General features: G+C 39.0%; 1 protein-coding gene across 1 annotated transcript; it reads left to right on the forward strand.

Moving 5' to 3' along the window:
- Nucleotides 1-7,412: 7,412 nt before the first annotated feature.
- LOC137287271 (cytochrome P450 3A14-like) lies at nucleotides 7,413-17,042 on the forward strand. Its single transcript, XM_067819505.1, has 14 exons — nucleotides 7,413-7,486; nucleotides 9,192-9,279; nucleotides 9,687-9,739; nucleotides 10,109-10,205; nucleotides 10,543-10,656; nucleotides 11,179-11,267; nucleotides 12,843-12,994; nucleotides 13,191-13,324; nucleotides 13,695-13,788; nucleotides 14,755-14,912; nucleotides 15,209-15,297; nucleotides 15,876-16,013; nucleotides 16,207-16,357; nucleotides 16,962-17,042. Exons 1-14 carry the CDS (start codon nucleotides 7,413-7,415, stop codon nucleotides 17,040-17,042), a joined length of 1,512 nt encoding a protein of 503 aa, XP_067675606.1.
- The last annotated feature ends 252 nt before the right edge of the window (nucleotides 17,043-17,294 follow it).

Below are 17,294 nucleotides of genomic sequence, written 5' to 3' on the forward strand. Positions count from 1 at the left end.
CTATATTTGCCTGTATTCATTTATGTATAAGTGCTAAACGTTTGCACTGTGTATATTCATACAAATGCATTGAACATATTGTAACTGATTTTGAAGATTCATTTGTCTATCATATTGTTAGGGTTAAAAATTTACCGTGACAAACTATTTTCGAAATCCCCTTGTAAACCAGCAAAACAGAACAAAGACAAGTTGTAAACGTTCAAATTCTATAGTGTTATACGACGAGAACAAGTTATACAAGAGTCACAAGTCAATATAACAATGCAGACTTCAGGTACAATTCAAGAGAGACAAAATCTAAGTCAGTGGGTCACAAATACAATATATCAAACTCACCAAAGTCTTGATGTGAGAGGGAACAGCTATGGCAAAATGTAAACACAGCGATCGGTGCGACAGCAGATAATGTAGACAGGATTTCAAGCGTGGCAGCGGTGTAAATCCAGCTGATATAAATGAATGTCAGTGTGAGTGTGAGTGCTAAAAGTGTTGACCAGATATTAAAACGAAATGGGGCCCATACTATTTACTATTCAAAACACTAAACATTGTGACCCAATAATAACAATTAATAACAAAATATACAGGAAATACACAAAAGTAACAATATTAAAACAGGTTTATGTCAAGATTACTATGAGTGATGCAACATATATTCTAGATATGTAATTATATATGCTTGCGTTATGTATATTCATATAGATGTATTGAACACATTTTAACCACTAACTGCTTTCTCATTCTGTGGTACATTTGGTGTAGTACCTGCATCTGGGAAGTCAAGAACAAAAAAAGAGTTGTAGTATTTTGTAATTTGGGTGTACACTTATTCATACAGAATTTTCACGGGTCTGTCCAATTTGCATTCTTTAGCAACTTTTAAAAGTTCTGTATGCTACATGTTATACATTTGTCTGTATCGTTTACACTGCATAAACTCAATAATTAAGTCAAAGCTTTCCTGTCCATGATCCAAAGAAATGTGTTTTAGTGATACCACCACTATATATCAAGATGGAGAAAAACAATCATACAATCGATGGTCTAAAAAATGGGGAGTGTAAAGAACGAAAGTGCGTTTTTCAGAAAGGTATACCCCAACTGAGAGAGGCGTAAGATTGTTTGGTTATCAACAGAGTTTGTTTCAAAGGGGAAGAGCGAACGTCTCAAACTGATCACCATCTGCACCCTGCATGACAGCTGTTTAATCAAGTTTGAGAAGAGGTTGAATACGAGGTTCGTCAATCCACAGACACAGGTTCGAACAGCAGCATGGGTTATAAGGGACGTGACTCCGGCTGTATATTACGTTTTGATATTCTGACTCAGTTCTCTGAGCAGATTAGCATAATATTATCCATTATCAATCGGGGATGTCTGATCTTTCCGCGAGTCGTCCACCACTAGGACACTCGAAGAAAGCCATCTTGATGTGCTTTGTAACAATTGGTTGGTTTGTTGTTTAACGCCGTAGAATTAAATATTTCAGTCATATGGCGGTGGTCTGTAAATACTCGTGTCTGGACCAGACATTTCAGTGATCAACAGCATCGATCATGAGTTGATATCAATTCTAACATGCATCTTGACGGCTACCATTGTGGAGGTACGGAATACCCGGTCGTCTCTGGCGTCGCATGCCCTCCTACAGTTGTGTTCCTTACGGGAGTCGTCCACCAGAAGGGCACTGGAATCTCAGTTGACATTTCTCTCTGTGTGTGCTTTGAAACAGACTTTATCACTTTTTGAGGAGTAGTGATTACGTGTTTCCAAATGACCGAGAAAAGTGTTCCCAGTACTCACAGATGTAAATCCCAAAGAAAGATAGTGAAGCTGGTTCGTTTCTAACTGTAGTCAGAAGCCTTACAATACAGCATGCTTAGCCCTTTCATGCCGGCTGATTCCTGAGAATGTTTTCACCTGTGTCCGATCTGTCCTGGGACGAAGTAATCATTTACAGTCAAATCAGGTATTGCATCAACATTCTCTGATATGATGTGTTAGTGTGAGTTTCAAATGCAGCTTGAGATAACTGACCCATATGGGACACGTTACGTAAACTTCATAACTTACTACAGATGAGCGATCAGTGAGAACTTTAATCTTCATATCTGTTGCCTATAGTGAGTTGTTATGTTGCACGGCGATTTTAAGAAAGAAATACTGCTTAATAAATAAAACTCTGAATACGATTTTGCGATAAGCCCACAGACGAAGAGGCGATGACTAGCGTCCAGTACTGACAAAGCGCCAGAACGACATGATACAGTGGCAGCAACACATGATACTGAATGATACGGAGTAATACAATAGAACGACAGGATGTAGCGACAGTACCAAACGAAGCATAAACGTAACAAACTAAAAGTCCCACACAAGCGCATAGTGAAGTGTAATCCACGCTCTCCTAGAAGACGGCTTCTTTCTTGATAACCGCAGGATAGGGTAAATTCGTCCCTTTGAAGTTATGAATATTCAACGTAAGCATTTATCAAGTTATCATGGAACGCCTTTGCGTTGTGTTACCAACGTGGATATCATACTGCCTCCGTTGTGATTGTGTTGCTTATTTTGTTGAAAACTGGAAACTTTCAACGTTAAGTCCTCTGTGGATCAAGGATTGTGCGATACCAATGACAGATATACTCTTAGAAAAAAAACAAAAACATCCAAATCGTGGAGCTCGCATACCCTACTACATTCATCATCAAATCATTACATTCGTGTAGACAATCTAAGATTAACATTCCGTTGCATGTGTAATTTAACTCCACGTTCAGAAATAGTCATTGTGAAAGACACTGATCAGTTTATAATTGGATTTAAAGGAGATAAGCCAATGATAAGTATTTTATAAATATCATGAACCTTGTTGTTAGGGTTACAATGATAAATTATCATGAGTGGAGTGGAGATACACTCTCATCCAGTTCTGTTACTGGAGTATAATCAAATATATACCCGCAAATGAATATTAACGGTCAGATTATGAAATACTGATGATCACAGTATGGAGTATGTTTCACTTCATCCCAAACCACATTATAACCATAGGACGGTGGTCTGTAAACCATCGAGTCCAGTGTTTGGCAGGTCAGCATTTGAATGCCAAACCAGGTTAGTAAAAACACAAAGGTATTGTTAAAACCGCCGAATTAGAGGACCAAATTGCTGCTACGTATCGCCACAAGAAAAAGAACACTTTGTACATCGGCTGAAATATCAAATGACAGTAAAGCACACAGATATCTGTAATAAGCAAAGGACTATGGTCACGGGCCAGGCAAATGCATCAGGCGACATGTTTCCTATAATCAGAGAGAACACCTGTTACAATTTTAGATGACCCGTTCATCTTCATGTTTACATTGCACATTATCGCGTAAACAAACCATACATGATTTGCTACAGTACTTTTGAATACCAGTCATCTGCATCACAGTATCATACATGTGTTCTCAGAGGTGACTTTTATATTGTTCAACACGTGTGAAGAGGAACAATAACAATGACTTCCTTAACAAGTCGTCACATACAGAGCTTTGACATACAACGTCTGGGTTATCAATCAAACGTCCGTATTGTCATACGTCTGGGTTATGAAACAAACGTCCGTATTATCATACGTCTGGGTTATGAAACAAAACAAACGTCCGTATTTTCACCAGTAATAACCACAAAACATGTTTTTTTCTTTAAAAGACATTTTGTCTCTCCTGGGGGAGAAGAGGTTACGTATTTCAAAATATTTGTTTTGTCAATGATTAACCACGTATTTTAGATTCAGTTTGTATAAACAGTTAAACTATTTAACTAATGGATATCACGTGGCACCCTCTTTGCTTTTATGGTGCCCTGTTTTCGTCTAATGTGTCTTCTTTCTTGTTTAAAGCCGCAAACATCCATCTATATGGTGGCGTTAATAATGGAATTTGGGCCAGAGAGTCTAGCGATAAACAGCATGAGCATCGATCTACGTCATTGGGACACAATGACTTGTCAACCAAATCAAGCACACAGAACACCCGACAGAGTTAGTCGTCTCGTACGACGAGCATGGGTTACTGAAGACAGATCTGCACGCGGTTTTCGTCTAATAATCTCTCAGAAAAGGCATTTTAGAGGATGTCTCCCTAAACCCAGAATATTCTAAAGAAAATACTTGGTACCGTTAGATACATTAACCTTATGTGCGTTCAGTATTTCTTCTCCATAGTAAGGTGCTAAGCTGCACCATACTTTTTTATGAATTAGACACCGGCGTTGGGAACCATTTCACTCATCCTCTTTCTTTCATTCATATTTTCATCTAAAATCTCCGGGAACGTTTCCAGTTAATTATGCAAACGTTTCTGGGGATACCAGAAACTTTTCGTAGCTTGGATCAAAACGTATATTTGGCACAAGCAATTCCATCTAGCACAGCAGGAAATAACAATCCATGAAAGTCTAACGAATTACTTGCATATCCTGTGAATCACACTCATGCTAAAACCGACACATACCGCCTGTGGTACTCGGGGTTTCAAAGCGTGTACACGGTCCTACATGTCGAACAACCTAGTTTCATTACGTTCAATGTGGGACACCTTTCCTATCAGTCTCTATCAAAGTGTGTACACTGCCACATCTAGCCTAGTTTCTGGCCTCTGCATTTGAACCCAGTGAATAAGCCGTCAGCCACAATAATATTCAAGGCAGGTCACAGACGAAGTATTTGTTCTGACGATATACCTACTAGGACTGGTTGGCTCGCTGCTGTCGTTGTTTGGGCAAGTTGAGAGAGGGTTAGATTTTGCTAAAAATCGACAAACGACAAACCTGTAACAGGCGATGACCAAGGAATAATATGAAGCTATGACAGCGACACAATAGAACAGATAGGAAGGGTTTTACATGTGGCTATGAGACGACGCGATACCGTGAAAGAACAAAACGTAACAGCAAGAGAATAAATAGTTACACACAACAAAGTCCCAAAACGCATTGTTAACATACGCAACAACGACAGGACACAGTGCTGTGATTGGGGGGTGGGGTAGCCTAGTGGTTAAAGGTTCTATTCTATTGTGTCGCTGTCATAGCTTCATATTATTCCTTGGTCATCGCCTGTTACAGATGTGTCGTTTGTCGATTTTTAGCAAAATCTAACCCTCGTCGCATGCGTTGTTTGCAGTATTTAACATCAATAAGGCCGATATCCAGTTCTCCGACTTCCAGTTCAACTGCTCAAAAGCTTTATGTTTTCCCTCGATCAATAGATGTCAATCACAACGGCACAGTATAGTTTCAGTCTCAACTCTCCAGGGATCATACAACTCTTGCAAAGTACCAGGCGCACCAAGTTAATGTGGCTTTCCCATCCGGTGTACCTCTTCACAGGTGGATGGACTTGGACACATAGTCACAGTACTGTGTCCAAGTTCACTGCACGTTGCTGTACCCGCAACTATATTTGTGTGCGTATTCATGTGGCCACCATCTGGTCATCTACCAGATTCACAAGTTCTATTTAGTGCAAAGAGCTGTGTACTGTACACTAGGGGTTGTGACAACACTGAAAGAGTCTGCAGACAATGCTGACTCAAAGGTTCCCGCCATCCTCAAACTCGCTGGATTACCATTCTGGCGCCTTAGACAGTTCTCCCATCACACCCCTCCCTGTATCACTTACTCATCCCTGTATCACTTACCCTTCAATCGTACTCATGTCTTTCACCAAAGTTGTAAACCTGATGTCACCATCATTTGACAGTGAGTACATCTTCACTGAAGGATTCATACCACTGATATTCACATTTTAATGGTTGTCCCATTCAAAATAATATAAGTGAATTAAATAATACAAGCGAAGGTAAACCTTGGTCTCCCAGTCTCGAACTTAACAAGCCAAACAAATACGAATTAGCGAGAAGTTTCTTCGGTCCTTAATGGACTAGTCGAGATTGCAATATTATAAGGGTAACGCTATTTTTCAGGGCATTATCATTTGCAGAAGCCCGAGGTCTATCATTAACTGCCCAACGAAGGAGCGCAGTTGAAAAGACCGAGGACTTCTGCAAATGATAATGCCCTGAAAAATAGCGTTACCGTTATTATAGCTGAAATGAATAGAATTTTTAATAAAATAGGAATAAAAACAGCGGCATCGGTTTAGAAGCATTTACTGCCAACAACAAAACGACGGAGGTCACTGACACACATTTTACAAATATTGTCACGTCATAGAACAACACAGATGACGTCACTATTGAGAATGACGACATTCGACCTTGACCTTTGCTCATACTACCAGCCGCCATTGTTTTCAGTGATCAACAACGTTAGACTTCAAGTCGATATTTTCATTGCTGTAACGCGCGGTCGTTTTAATGATAATTCTATCCATTTTAGCTATAATTTACATCATGTCCGAAGTGTCTCATTCTCGCGTTTTCAACTGCTGACAAAAAGTGTTGTGTACAAGATGACACGAGAACGTCAAATCTCGCTTTCTGGTACTTTTGGCTATTTAGCACGCTTTCGTTGAGATTGCGCGATCGTGAAAACATCCCTTTGACTATCCATAGTATTGAGATCACCTATCACAGCAATGTTCCATACCTTCACATGAGTAAGGGGCGGAAGGATATGCTTGGGATTTAATAGTTCATTCGTCACGGCGAAAAAACATGTTCGATTCCCTGGGCACAATGTATGAAGCCCATTTCTGGGCTCCTATTTCTGGTATCTGTTGGAATAATGCGAAATACGGCGTACAAATAAACTCACTTAGGTAAAAGAAACACTATTGCGCTGCTCACATTTACACGGAAAATTACAAAACAAGAAAACCGATTGTGATGTCACATGTATTGTGACGTCATGGCATAGTTATGACATCATAGGTTCGACGTCATAGCATCAACTGTCAGTTCACCTGATGAAGAGGTCTGGAATGACCGCGAAAGGTTGTGTTGCAAAGAATTTAAATGCAGATTTATCAATAAAAGATCTTGGTCAAGAAAAGTACAGATTTGGGGCATCGAGCATGGTTTCTGAGGGAGACGCCATATTGCGTTAACTGTAGCCACATCACATTGATACATATGTCAACAAAATAATATAAAAATAAAATAAATCCAACCAGTTGGAAGAGCTAAACGGCTCAAACGTGCAGTGTCATATCACGAACAAGGACTTGTCTGTAAACTGGAACAGTGTTTAAATATGCACCATATGAACTGACTGATAAACCTGTACACATCAGCCTTGTAAAAAAATCCCCAACAAGATCGCCAACAACCCAAACCCAGTACCAAACTACTGTGTCAAGTTGACTCGTTCCATTACGCCATAACTAGGACACGTGATTATGGTTCTGTCGGTGTTATAAAAGACCTGCTTACTCGTTTAGACACCATATCGACATGGAGATCTTGGGGCTTGTAAACGTGCCGCTGTATCTTCTACTGTGCTTGGCGGCCACAGTTCTGATCTATATGTGAGTTGACAACTTTATACATAGACGAGTTTTTGTATTATGGCAACGGTTTTATGCACATTGGGAGAAAGACTAATCACTAAACAATACTATTTCTAGAATGAATACACTTTGTAAAATTGTGCAAAACCCAAGTTTTAACATACTGTTAAACGGTCACCATCCAACGCTGACAGTTAGAATTGGCATGGCCATAGCTCAAAATGTGTAGAGCAAATATAATGCGCATGTATGTGTGTTTGTTCGCGTGCATGCGTGCGTTTGTCTCCCTGTCGTTTGCCCTCTTTGTGTATGTATTTGTGATGCATGTGTGTGTTCATGTGTATGCTCCTGTGTATGTTTTCTTGCATACAAGTCTATCTGCCTGTCCGTCCGTCTGTCTGTGTCAATGACGTATGCCATGAAGGATGTAGGCGTCTTGAAGACAGTGATATTTTCTGTTGATCGAAATGGCTACCGGAAGGTCATCACGGAAGAACACAACCATTTTGGCAACATGGACCTTCCACACCATTGAAGTACAACATGATTCACCCTACTAACACATAGGCTCAAAGTTCATCAGCATAGGAAGACGTTGCTCAATCACGTTACACGTGTGTCAGTAACGTACGTGAACGTGACTTCCTTCCAACTACAGCCTGCTTGCCGTTTCTGGATAGCATTATGTGTTTTGCATAGATTGAGTACCTTATGTCAATAGCGTAAATAAGACTTCAATAAGATTGTAAATATCGGAGTCTGTTCAATGCAGCACTCAGCAATCGTGTCAGTGATTGACATTACGAACATAGATATACCCCATTGACATGTGTCAACCAAATCAGCGAGTCTGACCAAATTATTTCTTCTACTAGCAGGTCAAGGGTAATTCTAAAGTGTATCAGGACGTGTCTGATCGTAGTCGATGTGTATTTCCTATCAGAAAGACAGACTCTAACAGTCCCCAAACAGTCCCCACATAATCTGGTATATTTTCATGCAAGACACAACGAGTTTCAACGAGGGACAGTAATGCTCCATTTTCAGCAACAGGTAACATTAGAATCCAGCGGGGAACACCAGAAATGGGTTTCACAAATTCTACCCATGTGAGGAATGGAACTCGAACCTTTGGTGTGACGAGCGAACGCTCTAACAACTAGCCTACCCTACCGCCCGACATTGCGTGCGATGATCGTTATATAGGGGATACACGGAAGGTTCCAAGTGGTATTACTCTTGCAGAGAGGTTACTACCATCACAATTATCATCACTAAGAGCTTGGTTTATATTATCACCTTAAGATTTACACTACCACTCCATTTCTTACTGCCGTAGTGATTCCTTTCTGACGATTTGTCATGAATTTAGAAAAAACAACTATTCATTAATTATTAGATAATTAAATATTAATTGCTGTTTGATACATTTCATAAATTTTTATTTGTTTCAACAACACAATCAGGCAACATTACATGCTTTCATGATATGGAATATCATGGAGTAAGTTTCCAATATTTACTGAATCCGTGCTGAAAACGGCATAAAACTCTCTTCTTGCCGTCAAGGTGGTGACATACTGGCTAATGCCATATACTGTGCAGTTTCGTCAATTTGAACCATTCCATGTCAATACTTCGATCTTAATAAGTAAGTATGTTCTTATCCTCAAAATAGTCATTTCCTTCTATCTTCTTCTATTTGTCTGATTGTGATTTACAGATATGGAACATGGAACTACAATTACTTCAAGAAGCAGGGAATTCCAGGACCAGCACCAACGCCTTGTATTGGAAACAACACTGGTCCGGTAGGTTCAAAAATAAATCTAGTCTGATAAATTTGTTATCCATCCAAACAACTAAGTTCTTAAAAATTTAAACACTTAAAAGATATGAATCGTTGATGCCACAAAATGTGGAATGTCCTTCGACAATCTAATGACTACACAGAGGCGACTCTTGAAGTCTGCTAAATGACCAACAGGCACTCACTTCGTTGACATATCCAGTGAATGCCAATTGTAATATTACAACAGACTAGCTTGTTTGGGCGCTAAATATTTCAAATTCACAACTCATACATATCAAAGTAACACTTCTGTCACATTTTAAAACAGTTGATATGACAGATGGTCCCAACAGTCAACGTTTCAACATAACATAATTACAGCAAGAGAAATATTGCAGGAAAGTGTATTCACGTCTTCTTTTGCAGAGTTTCGGCCATAAACTGTACCCCTGGAGTAAGCTATATGGATCTGTTTTTGGGTACGTGCATATGTATTTATATGTACATACATACACACACACACACACGCACGCACGCACGCACGCACGCACGCACCCACGCACACACACACATACATACGTACATACATGTAGTCAGACAAAGCGCATACTACGAGGAAGTCGCTGGTAAGCAAGTAACACATACATGTAACTGATATAACGGGGAATATCGAACAGCATAGTATTTAGGATAACTGGAGTTTACTGGTATCTAATACAGTTTTTGTATTACATTGTGTTGAAACATAAACATGAGCATGGAAGCATGTCTGTAAGGTAGGCTAAGAGGTAGTAAGTGCCTTGTGTTATCTAAGCATTTTTGACGTTGTCATTTATCACATTCTGCAGAATCTTCCTTGGAAGGAGACCCGCCTATGTTATTTCCGATCTTGAAATTCTGAAAGAGGTTATGGTCAAGAGTTTTGACCATTTCAGAAACCGCCAGGTAAGCAATGGGTGTTTTTTTCAAATTAGTGATAAAGAAGGCCCCTTGGGTTGGAAGTAAAGATTATGTATCACACAAATGAAACAAAGTTGAACGTTTCACCATGTTTACTGTGTTCTGTCTGTTTACCATTTCTGTGTTCGGAACGGCGGGGTAGCCTAGCAGTTAAAGCGTTTTGTTGTGACGCCAAAGATCCAGGTTTGATTCTCCTAAATCAATGTACAATGTGTAAAACACATTTCTGGTGTCCCCCGCCGTGATATTGCTGGAATATTGCTAAAAGCGGCGTAAAACTAAAGTCACTCCCTCACATTTCTGTTTTTCGAATACATTTCAGGCATTGCAAATGCCCCACCCCTTCAACTTATCTTTGGTAAACTTAGAAGACTCTGCGTGGAAGAGAGTGAGAACTACCATCAGTCCTTCCTTCACTGGTGTCAAACTGAAAGAGGCAAGGGACTCTGTTCGTCTTTACATTAACCATATGGAGAATGTATATGCGTTGAGTAGAATGAATAACATTTACAACTCGATTTTATTCCATTTTTGTTTATGCTGGAAAAAAAACATAAATTCGCTTTGGTAGGATGAAGATCAGAACATTCCATTGTTGAAAACAAAACCCCTAAAATTTAGTAAAAAAAATCCAAACTGTATACAATGACAACTGTGGCCTGTGAACGAATTCAGTTTATGTAAACTGCGTGTGACGTCCTGTACGAAGGCTGATGTATGCTATTCTATTACTGCTTGGTCTCAGAGATCGGAGGTTAACAGGATAGTCAACTGCAACATATTACTGACTTCAAACTGACCAGTACTTGTAGCCATTCGAATGCAGTAAATGTGTTGTCCACTTGATAGCGGTTTGCGGGTTTTTAAAGTTGGATTATATATAAATATAAGTAGTGCCACAATGTTTGACTGCTATAAGTATTGTAGACAATATTTGATTTTTGCCTTCTGTATTTAGATGTGTGGAGCCATGAACGATTGTGCAAGGACTCTCACAACAAACTTCTTAAAAGACATTGGGAAAAGCCGTGGAATTAATGTGATACAGTAAGTGCATTAGTATTGTTTGTAGGTTGAAGGTATATGATGTTTCTTTATATGTTAATGTGGATAGATATTTTACACAATCCCCAAAGATGGTTCCTTGTAGGGTAAAAGGTTGTCTTACTATATCCCCAGTTCGTTAAGAATATTGTTATGGCTGAAAATCTATGGAACATACATGCCATTGCTCATGCTGGTCACAATCCGAACTTGTAATCCCTGTGTATTATTAATTAACTATATATTTTGAAAAACTTAATTTGTGAGACAGATATCTGTAAATAACGAATCTGAGCTAGATAAACCAGCCACACAATAATAGCACAATGACCAATTATCTCAAAGTTGAAGACTAAAGACAGTGGTTGGTAGGAACGTCACAGACCTAGTGCGATGTCGACGTGGGGGCTTTCATCAGACAGTTTTATTATGTGTGAACGGTTATGTTGAGGGATACATTAATTAACGGGCTTATCATGAAAAGCTAATGATCACAATCTGACTTGTCCATTTCGCTCTCAGTAATGATCCAATTTTATGACGGTGATATTTAAATAATCGACTCTGGCCTAGATAATCTGGTAACTGCGAAAAGACCAACTTTGAATGTCAGTATAACATACTTTTAAAAGCAGTAGGGGAACCTGACCTTTGAAGTGTGGTTGGAAAGAAAACCCATTGAGAGCGTTGCAATGACATTCATCGTGTGCATGTAGCATCATTTAATGTTATCACCATACGCAAACACAATGCGTGGGAAACACGTGTACAAAGTGGGAGCCTCCTACACGTGCTTGTGGTGTCATTATGAACCTTGACGCTTTTCAGCCACATCAATAAACCTCTGTAGACCATTTTTTGTCGATAATTTTCTTGCATCTGTGCATGGTAAGGTCACACACTGCTGACTGAAAATTGTAAAGCTGAAATTTTCATGTCAGACTCCAATCACCTAACAAGGCGAAAACTGAACGAAAACCTTTGCTTTGAATGAAATCCATGTGGTGATGCATTCTCAAAGCACCCATTATTATTATATCAACATTGATTCAATCCCATATATCTCCCAATTTCGACGATCGCAGATTGAAAATACAGTTCCTGTATTTTTTTGACGGGCATACTAATGACATTTTCCTAAAGGCTCAGTATTTTACAAACGGTCTTCATCACATTTTGTCCATCCACAAATGGTGAGTGTGTGTGTGTAATTTAATGTTGCTTTAAGAGGCACCAGCAGTGTTGCAGTTAACTGCGGCAAGCTTTGTAACATCTCAAGTCCACGTTAATGCTGGTGTGGAGTATATCAGTCGAAACATCCGTTGAAACAAATCCCTGTGAAAGGAAACTCACATACCCATTGCAAGCATAAATGTATTCACATATCATATTGTCGTCTGTCGCAAATGTTGTGCAACGACTGCCTTGTTCATGTTCATGTTCAAGTTCATTACGACAGTGAGGTCCTTTGGGATTTATGAAACCTGGATATGTCAATAATTAACGGTTGGAGAATTATTTTATTTTACTGAAACTTTGCCGCATATACTCTTACTAGTATATTTGGAAATGTTTTAGATACTTTGGAGCTTTCTCTATGGATGTGATTTGCCAAACTGCCTTTGGAATTAAGGTTGATTCACAAACTGATTTGAACCACCCGTTTGTCGCACACGCTAGGAAGTTATTCCGACCAACAAAACTGGCACAGGCATTCTCAGTAGTGTCAGGTAAGTGAAAGGAAAGTGACTTCCTGTAACTTATCGCCAGTCTGTAACTCCTGTAACAGCAGTGCACACATTAAAATGTTTTTCTTCTCTCTTCTGTTTGTATGCACCTTTTCACAAAATCACGACCAGAATGCCATTAGTGACGGTACCTGGGCATTATTTAAAGATTCAAATGGAGATATATTTCTGTTTAAAGCTGCTGTTCCAGCACTTGAACCAATCATAGCTAAGCTCGGCTTCGGACTCTTTCCACGAGACACCGTTGTGTTCTTTGAGTCGATCACCGATGAATTGATGAAACAGCGGCGAAACGATGAAACAAAGAAACAGGTAATATTAGACATATCACCATTATATGAGATGCATCAGTGTGTACATGTCAGACACACCCCTGCCTCCATGACAACATTCTTCATCTAATTATAACTTCTAAATGAACTCTACCATTTGTTACTGCAATAAAACATGCCAAGAATTATAAAGACTTGTTTTTCTTTTCATTTTATTCTTTTCCCCAACGGAGACTACGAGGGTCGCATGTCCTTTTTCTTATTATTAGGACATGAGATGTATCATTGTCTTCTGGAGAAATGTCAGAAAACTCAGCATCATTTCACCATATATCAATTACATGGAATTCTGCATTTTGTGTCTGGACTGTCGGCAGTATCGAAACTTATGTTTTCAATATTTATATCAGGGAACCGACTTCCTGAAAATGATGATGGATGCTTCAATAGAAGAGGGAAAAGATGACAACTCTAATAATAAAACAGGCAAACATTCAGTCAGGCGTAAGTATGCAGTTTATTCCATTTGCAAGGTGTGGGTGTCGCCCTCTACAAGTGGAAGCCACTCATAATGCTTAGGGGAACATTTTGTCCTAGTGGTTGACTCAACTGATTGTGGTCTCGGGAGGCATACAAGGTATCGCAGCAATCGGTATTCCCGGGTTTGCGATCTAGACTTGGCTCTTAGATTTTGATGTACATCGACAGCCTAACGTCCATGGTTTGTTTACCGTTTTGAAACCGACGACATTTATCGAATCTCCGTAAGCATTTTCCAGCAGATTTATTAATATTAAAATCTGGAATCTGTCTGACCATCCATGAAATACCTCCTATAACATTTGCGTTTAATATATGACACTTCCCACTCCATCTGAACTACGTCGTGTGCATATGCTTGCAATTGTTGCCAAAAATATAGTGGAAGTGATATCATGAGCTATATTTATCTCCTGCGAATTGAATTTTATTGTTTACCGCGATAGGATGGAGTTCTCCCCTTTGGTAAATATTAATCGGCTACGTTCGTCTAATGGCTTTCGCTGAAATACTATCTAAGTTAAAATAATATCTTTTTTTTCACAAATCTGTTGATCAAATGCCCTATATTTGGATCTCTCAATCAAATAGGCGTCATAAGTTCAGAATGTATTTCCGATTACGGATATGTCAAGTACCGCGATACAACGAGGTCGCAGGCTACCACAATGCAGTATTGGGACAGGGAACGGAACTCCAGGCCGTCTGCAAGTCATTATTCTGTCGTTATAAAATGATAAAGCTACCTTCTGGCGTCATCCCATTATTACTAGTAAAAGTATGCTGCCATCTACTTTCCATCGAATGAGAGATTTAGGAGAGTCATACAACGTAGGTGATGTGGCAGATGTTCATTTGACTTCACGTTTTTCTCTCTGTTCACAAAAAAAATCAATGTTGAAAAGGAATGACACAAGTTTCAACTTACAGATCTGTCGAAGGATGAAGTAGTCGCTCAGTGCATAACGTTCTTTATCGCTGGTTATGAAACTACAGCGTCCACCCTTTCCTTCTTATCTTACAACCTGGCCATGAACCCGGATGCACAGGAGAAGGCCTTCAGAGAAATCAAAGAAAAGTTGGGAAATGTCAGTATCCAAAAGAACAATGCTGTCATATTCTAGCTGTTGTTTTTAGTCTCGTTTATGAACTTGTCGAAATGTGGATAATTTATTAATTATCTGTTTCATTGACTGACATTATGAAATATGAAGATACATTATTATTAGAGCAAGCTGCGTTTCATTGTACTTCTAAAGTACAGCATCTGGGTCACAGAACCCTTTCAGCAAGGTGACACACCAGAATTACAGAAATGAATTATTTGATATTGTTGTCAAGGTAACCCAACAAAGATATACTTAAAGACGTTTTTGTTTGTCAGGAGGAACCAAACTATGGCAACATTGGGAAACTGAAGTATCTGGACAACTTGATCTCAGAGACCCTCAGACTCTACCCGCCGCTTTTTGTGTAAGTGGAAAAATATGTTTTACAATAGGAGTGTTGAGGCAAGCTAGAGTACTATCCAGCACTGTGCATCATGTTTATAGCATAGGGCAACTTTAGTTTAGAACGACTAGTTTCACGGTGGGATTTCTGATTAGAATGGATCCCAGCAACCTTTGCTGGTCGTAAGAGATGATGATAATGATCGTATTGTCAAGCATGATCTTTGATCACAATACTCAACATGTTTTCTGTTTCAGGATCGATTATTTATATACAGCTGGAATATTGTTCTGTGAACTACACATACGTTATTTAAATGTAAACAAAACAGAGTCAGCATAGGTTAGATTGGGAGTGTTTCGTTACACTACTATATATCTGAATACTATAATAATTTAAATTGACGTTCAATTCAAATCATTCATTGACATAACATGTATAATGGATACCAACACTAATGATCAGTATGATGTTGAACAGTACATACTGTCTGATAATGCCCATGAATATATTAGCTAAGAATCTCGTAAGAGAACATGTTAAGTGTCAATGGACATTTTGGACCTTACTCCAAGCTTATACAAATTTCTACTTTTCAGGAACACCCGAATTGTTTCTGAGACCACTCAAATCAAGGGCCTGACTTTCAGTAAAGGTCAAACTATCTTCATTCCTGCGATGGCTATACACAGAAATCCTGACATCTACGAGGATCCTGATTCCTTCAAGCCAGAAAGGTATAGGGCAGACGTTGGTAGTTGGTTACTAGAAAACATCCTAACCATATAATATCAGATGGTCAGCCTTTATTCGCGTCACTTTCCATTTCTGGGATAAATTTGTTAGCTGAGCATTTGTTATCTGGATGACAGTGTAGCACGTGTACACTTAATTGTTATATTTGAATAACTGTAAGAAAATGTACTTCAGGTTTGAAGATCAAGACAAAACTATTGCCTTCCAAGGTTTTGGATTTGGCCCCAGAATCTGCATTGGAATGCGGCTTTCCCTGGTTGAGCTTAAAATAGCCTTGATCAGTGTTCTGAGGGCAGTGAAGTTTGATCGTCTGCCCGATACACCGGTAGGATTTACGTTTGAAAAATATACATTCATCATCATTTCATTGTCCAAAACGTAGAAAAACACAATAGAAAAATGAGTTGTTTAACAAATGAAATAGATTTCACATCGACCATATTAACATACAACGTTGGTTATCAAGCAAACGGACGGATTAGTATATGCCTGGGCTCTCGTGCAAAGGTCACGTTATCATACCAGCTGAGTTATGAATGAAACCATTGTTCTTCATGCAAGCATACAGCATCCGTTTAGTTTAGACATTTAACCTCAGCCAGTTCACCATACAGACTGAAATGGATGCAAACCAAACTGAACACATTGTGTAAACTGAATAATGAAAAAGACCACAACAAGTCACTACTAATTCAGCTATTTTTGACTTAAAGAATAACTTTTAATTCCCAGGTTTTTAATTAATTTCTTTTGTGCTGGCATAAGGACAGCTTATTTCTAAAGAAAATTCACGAAACGACTTTGGAATGGAAAAAAGGATAGTTTGTTTCTGAAGGTAGTCCATAGATCTTTGCTTTAAGTATAGGTCATAAACAAAACCACACACTCTTGTTCATGTTACAACTGCATATGCCTTGGTTTGTTCACAGGAAGTACTGACGTTTACCCAGAATCCAAACGTTCTTCAAACAGACAAGGACATCATACTGAAAGTGTCTCCCAGATGTTGAAGACGGCACGAAATGCAACGGCAGTCCCCAGGATGTCTCATCCAACTTTAAATTAGTGGGCGTCTTGAAATTCTGGAACAATCTTGTTTAAGAAAATGTATCGGAGAAAATAATACAATTTGTGTACATTTTACGACCAGCAACCAATGAATGTACGTGCTGTAGCACATTAGGTTAGTCGTCACTGAAACTGAATGTTGAACATTTATTATTTTGCAACTAGTCACACCGAAAACGATTCGATTCCCCAGA

Source organism: Haliotis asinina, chromosome 6 (genome assembly GCF_037392515.1).
Source record: "Haliotis asinina isolate JCU_RB_2024 chromosome 6, JCU_Hal_asi_v2, whole genome shotgun sequence".
NCBI classification, from domain to species: Eukaryota; Metazoa; Mollusca; class Gastropoda; order Lepetellida; family Haliotidae; genus Haliotis; species Haliotis asinina.